The sequence below is a fragment of the Priapulus caudatus genome, unplaced genomic scaffold (assembly GCF_000485595.1).
Source record: "Priapulus caudatus unplaced genomic scaffold, Priapulus_caudatus-5.0.1 Scaffold971, whole genome shotgun sequence".
Classification (NCBI taxonomy): domain Eukaryota; kingdom Metazoa; phylum Priapulida; class Priapulimorpha; order Priapulimorphida; family Priapulidae; genus Priapulus; species Priapulus caudatus.
In genome coordinates, this window is record NW_014578032.1 from 22,257 (window position 1) to 29,644 (window position 7,388).

Below are 7,388 nucleotides of genomic sequence, written 5' to 3' on the forward strand. Positions count from 1 at the left end.
CCTAGCAAGAAACAGTGAGCAGCGCACCACCGCGAGCGCGAGGAAGATGGAGGAGGAGGGTTGGCGCGATCGCATATAGAGGAGGGTTGGTGCAATCGCATATAGAGGAGGGTTGGCGCGATCGCATATAGAGGAGGGTTGGTGCGATCGCATATAGAGGAGGGTTGGCGCGATCGCATATAGAGGAGGGTTGGCGCGATCGCATATAGAGGAGGGTTGGCACAATCGCATATAGAGGAGCCTGAGGAGGGAGGTATACATCCCGCCGCGCCGGTAAACTCTGCGAGACTGCGACCCATTTACGCGCGCTGCCAGGAGACGTAATCCGATCCACGCAGCATCCCTCGTAAACGCGCCGCCACTCTCTGGCGAAGGCGGAAAAAACGCTCGGATCGTAGACCGCGGAAAAAATTTCGGTCAGCCCTGCGGTTGCCTCATCGTCGGTAGCGAGGTCCGTACCGGTGCCTTAGATCTCACCACAGGAGACCGGTCGCTCCGCATCACCCACAGGGTCTGTCATGATTTTCTAGGAGGGTATAATTAATGGGAAGATGCTGAACAGTTCTTAATTATTCGGAGAGCTATGCTGTTCCGTCGCGGGCTTCTTTTCCCTACTTTTCTTGTATTTGTGTCGTCGTATGTTTGTTTACACACACTAGAATGATGTGTACGAATTCTTGAGGTTGACTTAATGGGTCCAACCACACGCAGCATAATTGACCCAGGCTTCTGAGCCCAGCCATGCCTACCTTCACATGAGATATGACTCAACGAATCTTTGCCTTGAATCTACAATGCAAATTGCAATGTTGGTTTTGAAAGAAAAAAACCAACATCAGACAACGCCGAGACACGTACACGTGTGCGTGTGTTGCGTAGGAGGCCTTGTTATCGGACAAGTAAAGATAGAATCGCGCTTATTTATAAATATATAAGTACTTACCGGTTGTGGCCAGGGCAAGGAAAAGCACCAGGCCTATCCACATGGCTGCGCTAGTGCTGGTTCCTGCTGCCTTTTCGTCCCTGCGAATAAAACGTAATATTTAAAAAAAAATATAATGACCTTTATTTTCAGAACCACATATATTATATTAGGAGTTAATGAGACAATTGTCTCATTAACTCCTGATCATATGTACACTACATTATACGTTACACAAAATATCTATAATAGCGTGATGGTAGCATAGTACAGTGATGGCACGTAATAAATGATTGATCTTGTCGGAATGTGTAGAATTGCAATCAGCAACCAGGCATATTAAAACACCAGGCATATATACAAAGAGCCAGCCGAGTCTGTAAGCAGAAATGGGAACCGACGTTGTTGAGAATATCATGAGTTGTGGTCCGAGGAACTGAACATAGTGACCTAATGTTTCACAAGGGGAAGGGAATGATTAAGACAACTAGTCACACACAAGAACTGGGCGTAGAAACTTCGGGAGTTGGAATTCCGAACGGATGTTTTGACACGTGCTACTAATTGTTACCATAGACAGTGTCAGTGACTCGGTGAATGATGTCGGGGTACTGTTAACTTGTAGTCCCATTAATGCCAGCCAACACACCCTAAACTAACTCTAGAACTACAGCCCTTCGCCCCGCCACAGGGCTGAGTGAAGGGTCGTTTCCTGTGGCAGAGCGAAGGGCTATAGTTCTAGAGCTAACCATAAACGTAACTACATTACAGACGAAGAAAATGAAACGCTGAGCATTGCTGAGCATTCATACACACATATACAGTAGTACGCCACCATGGGATTAGGTGCTTAGCTACTACGCCTTGCTCACCGCAGATCTCACAGTCTACATGCTGCCAGCACGGCAGGTCGGTCACTGCACCTACCCCCACAGTACATATATAGCCCGCCATGCTGCTCCCTGCAGTATAAACATCTAGCGTGGAAGATAGACTGTGCATGAGTAAACAAAAGTGGGATAAGCAGTGGTCATAAGATACTATGCCCCCGCCCGGAGGCTGTCCAGGATAGCCTGCCTTACTGAATGGCAGGTACTGCATGGTATAGGCCAGCTGGCAAGCGCTACAAAACACAATTATATAATTATAATGAATGATACGGGTCACATAACTGTATGGGATAGCATGGTCACAGAGTTGTATGGAATAGCATGGTCACAGAACTGTACAGGATAGCTCGGTCACAGAACTGTATGGGATAGCATGGTTAAAGAGCTGTACAGGATAATATGTATGGTCACAGAGCAGCACAGTGCAGCATGGTCACAGAACTGTGCATTATAGCATGATCACAGAACTGTGCATAATAGCATGATCATAGAGCTGTATGGGATAGCATGGTCACAGAACTGTATGGGATAGCATGGTCACAGAACTGTACGAGATAGCTTGGTCACAGAGCTGTATGGAATAACATGGTCAGAGAACTGTATGGGATAGCATGGTATCAGAGCTGTACAGGATAATTGAGCCTTGCCACAAAACATGTGGGATGCTGTAACCTTTGCCATAGAGCTGGATTGGATATATTCAGTTGCCGCGTTTTAATACTTTATTGGGATATGAGGACATCTCATGTAATGTCCCTATAACAAGAGCTCTGTAGACTTGGAGACCTTGAGGTTCTCAACCACTGTGCCAGGTCCTGTGTGCTGCAGTGGCTAGGTCGAGTGTAGTGTAGTGACCCGACAAGAAGAAGATTGGGAAATGCAACTCATATCTAGCGATGCTTGGTAGGCCAGAGCTCCAGTTATAAGGCTGTACATTGGCACAGATATGAATGGGATAGTATGAGCAAAGCAGTGCACCCACTGAAGGAGTAGATCCACACCTAGATATTGCAATCTACACATGTATGTCGACAGGTCAGAAAAAGGTCACGTTCTATGCTAGAATGGCCAGAAGCAGCACTACCCTAGTATATGCTACCAATAATATTTATTACATCGCCACTGCAAATTGTGAGCCGCGTTGCATGGCTACAAAAGACATTTCGTGAGGTATCACGCAAGAAAAGCATTAATGTGACAATTGCAAAAATGTGTGGATCACGACAATAGTTGTGTTACGCCAGATGTAGTGCCCATACACATACAGCTGTACTTAATACAGCCCCTACCACCCTACTGTGCACGGAGAAGACTACCCCTACTTAACTATCGCAGCTAAATACAAGTGGTAGCTAAATACATTCTACAACTAGTAGTAGTACTACTACTACGAACACTAGCCTGTTGTAATCGTGGTTGTACTAATCTGTAACTTGTAAGCAGTAGCCAGTATCACTTATCACCAGACTTCATACCTTATAACACACAACCATCCGCTCCTCTATATAATAAGCACAAACAGACGACAACGTCGCTGTTAAAGTGCATGAATAACACGAAGTCGATGTTATATATCAGTGCATGAGAACGTTTGAGTCGTACCGAGGCTTGGTTCACTTGCTCATGCTCTCATAATCATAGCGCTGGCACCTACACAGCGACAGAGAAAGCAGCTGATGAAAAACGAACCGCGGAGCGAGGACATATCAATTATCATGCAAGAACTAAGCAAATGAGCCATACCGTACCTATTCTCACGTACAGCCAACGAAATTCTTCAAAGCACCACCAACGCTTCACTGATAACATGCACTAAAATCAGTAAAAACAAATGTAAACTTACGAAATTACTCCTAAACGTCTCAACCGAGCACTCCGCTACCAATGATGACGTAACAGCGTACAGCGCCGCCTCGCGGCAAAGTATGACAGTTTATTGGCAACAACACGAATTTTAGCATGATTTTGCTAGTTAGTTGCTCTTGATCATTTGATTCAATTCACAACGCAACCTAATAACCTCCTCATAAATATTAGTCTTTAAAGTCCAAGGGACTACATCGGAGACAGAAAGAGACAAAGTTGATCAAATAAACAGATCAACACTGCGGATTGCAGTAGAAAAAGCCTCAAATTTGCAATTAACTAAAGAGGAAGGTAGAGAATAATCAATTCCAATACGGAATGACAGAAACAAGGAAGGTGACCTTAAATGGATCCTTTGAAGATGGCACGTGCCGAAAGCAATAATCACGATTATATGATCGAGTGCTACAAATAGACTTCATCAAGCAAGATGGAATGCCAACCTTTCCCTGACCATGATCATTTTTATGAAATGTTGAAGAAAATGCACACGAAGTAGAGGCCAATCGAGTTGAGCCAAAACAACTTCAGAACTATCATGATAGTTTTTGAAACCTATCTCGCAGCTTTATGCTGAGTGGCATCCAGTTTAGAACAGGTTTTAAGTGTATAGGGGCACCAACCTAGCAACGCACATTCTAATATTAGACGGACGGACGGACAAACGCCCCGCACGTTCGCTTAATTCGGACGCTGTTTTCCGTGCGCAAACATCGGACAAGCCGTATATTTTCCTTGTCCGTAATAAAAGCCTGCCCACCCCGGCCGCCGCCACCTTACGGCTTACGGCTCTCTCCGCCACACATGACGTCGCACGCATATGTTAGCCTGCCAGAGAGAGAGAGAGAGAGAGAGAGAGAGAGAGAGAGGCCAGTGAACGGTTATCCGCGGCCATAGCAGACACGATCAGTGTTTCCACGGGCTGGTACCATCACCACACCACCATCATTACAGTCGGCGACCGCCCTCAACGTCAGCCACTATAGTCATCATCACAGCCATACGCCGAATACCAGGGCCGTAGCCTGTGGGGAGGAGGGAGGGGGCAAAGGGCAGCTGCTCTGAACCTAGATTTTGAAGCAAAATTAAAAAACAAGCTGAGCTAATAATCGGAAACAACCCTAACGTGATTTTTTGGGGTCACTTAAATCAGTGAAAGCCTTGTCTCAGACCCACCACCCCTACCACACTATGGACGTCGATCAAGAACTGCGCCCGTCACTCATCATTACACAGTTGAGCCATGAAATTCGTAGGAATTTTCCTAGGAATTTGCTCGTCCTACGGCCCTGAATACCTCCCCTCGATTCAGCTAAGTCTACACACGTGCATGCGACTACACGTCATCACAACCCTCCCGACTACGCAAGACTATAAATGCTACAGTGGTCGGCAGTGGTACGTATCTGTCAGTCGCACACAAAGTGCGGCGGGGGATAACGCAGAAGTGTGAGGAATAAATACTCGAGCGGCCAACTTGAGTGCTGAAACACAACGACAACACACGGCGTGTACTAGCTTTACTGAAGCGAGTTACTGGTCCATCTTAGCTCTACAGTGGTTCTTAACCTTTTTTGAGTCATGGCTGATGGACCGCATTGAGTCTGGTGAAAGCTACGGACCCCTCCCCAGAAAATGCACATAAGCAAATAAACACACGATTTTGCATGCGCCTGGTTCACGGACCCCCTGAGCAAAGGGGTCCATGAACCACAGGTTAAGAAGCTCTTAACCTTAGCCCTTTGCTCTGTCACATGCCTGTTACCCTGCATGAAACTAGGCACGTAGAGTAACAGATAGCTGGGTGTGTATAGAAGGGTATAGACTGACACTGGCAGACACACAGGTAATTCAGAAAAAGCTGTAATTAAACATGGTGCGTTACGTATGGGACCGAAAGGGGACCTTTCCTTGGACTTGCCCTCGAGGAGAAACAACATGGACACGCACACACGCACATGCACGTACGTACATATACGTACACCTATATCTTGAGTGCACACGCAGACATACACGTACACAAATATACTAGTACGTTTAATAAAAAAAATCCCTAGTAGCGCTGGATTACACACTCAAAGCTTGCATGGGCGTGTAGGCTGTGTGTAGGCAGTGGTTTCTATGTGTGTAGCATATGTACGTAGTTGGGTTTACACGGATCTGTGCCACAGATGTACATGTACTACACGCAGCACGATATATGCGGGTGAAGAAATACCGTCACCACACAACAACACATCCCATTTATATACCCGGAGCCCGTTGTCAGAAACAAAATTAGTCCTAACATTAGTCTTAACAATAACATTTTCTCGTAGACCGTCGACAGCGCTTTGTTTCGTATTGTTATCAGAAAATCTGCTACGATTTTTCAGTCAGGTAACTTCGCAGCGTTTCTGTCGACGGTCTAAGAGAAAAATTTAATGTTAAGACTAATATTAAGACTAATTTTGTTTCTGACAAAGGGCTCCTGTACTGTGCCTGCACATGAAGACATTAAGAGTCCATAATAGAAAATTCTATAGAATTTAATGATCTTAGATTTTAATTATCTTAAAAATCTATAGATTTTTATAATCGAATTTTCTATTATGGACTCTTGGTAGAAAAGCTCTCACATACTATAAATGCGCACATGCAGCATGCATATATACACATGTACGATATCTTACCACAGGTCATGGAAGTAAGAGGCTTAATTAAGGGGTTAATTAAGGAAGTTAAGAGGCTCGTAAAATAATGCCCCATGTTTTCACCGTCAAGCCATCTTTTTGCCCTCAACTTTCCCATTTAGGTGGAGCACCCCTACCCCCAAAAAAGGTGAGCGCCCCACCCCCCACCCACCCTCGGGATTCCAGCCACGTCACTTCATGCCGCACAGTTCCTCCGGAGTTACGTTGCCACCGGATACGACCACGACGACATTCTTTCCGGACACGTCTGGGATCTTGCCCGTGAGCACGGCAGCGAGAGCGGCAGCGCCCGATGGCTCCACCTTCAGGCCGCCGTCGTAAAGTTTCCACATGGCGCTGATGATCTCCTCGTCCGCTACGAGAACAATGTCGTCGACAAACTGCCGGCAGTGTAGGAACGTGTGTTGACCTGTGGCGAGGAAAGGTCACGCGTTACTGCGGCGGCCCACTCTCAAGCCTGGCGCACCTCAGCAACTTTAATTCAAAGCACACTGCGCGAGCGTTAGCAATCGCGCGTGTCACAAGGCTTTAGCAGTGAAATCCAGAGATTAGAATCCAGCCCAGCAAGATAGGAATCTAATCCAGGTAGGAGAGAATCCAGCCCAGCTAGATAGGAATCTAATCCAGGTAGGAGAGAATCCAGCTGAGCTCAGGCAAGACATATATATATATATATAGTGCATTTGAATGATCTGTGCCCCATGTCATGTTTCTTACAGTGTGTGGGTAATATCAGTGAGAAACCCAGCTTAGCTATTCTCCTTGCAAGGTGAGTAGCCTAGTTAGGTTCCAGGGCCGTAGGCTGAGAAAATTTCTAGGGGGGGGGCAAAATTTCATGACTCAACTATGTAATGATGAGCGACGGGCGCAGCTCTTGATCGACGTCGACAGTGTGGTAGAGGTGGTGGGTCTGAGACAAGGCTTTCACGGATAAGTGACCAAAAAAATCACGTTAGCTGATTTACGGTTATTAGCTAAGCTTAGATTTTAATTTTGCTGTAAAAATCTAAGGGTGCA

The 7,388-nt window shown here is 46.0% G+C and overlaps 1 protein-coding gene across 1 annotated transcript in view; it reads right to left on the bottom strand.

Annotated features, from left to right (window-relative positions):
* Positions 1–6,459: 6,459 nt before the first annotated feature.
* Positions 6,460–7,388, bottom strand: part of LOC106814741 (serine racemase-like) — a 17,400-nt gene continuing 16,471 nt past the window's right edge. Inside the window, exon 4 of the mRNA XM_014819091.1 lies at positions 6,460–6,780. Coding sequence (XP_014674577.1) covers positions 6,542–6,780 — 239 coding nt within the window. The 3' untranslated portion in view covers positions 6,460–6,541. The remainder of the gene's footprint in view (positions 6,781–7,388) is intronic.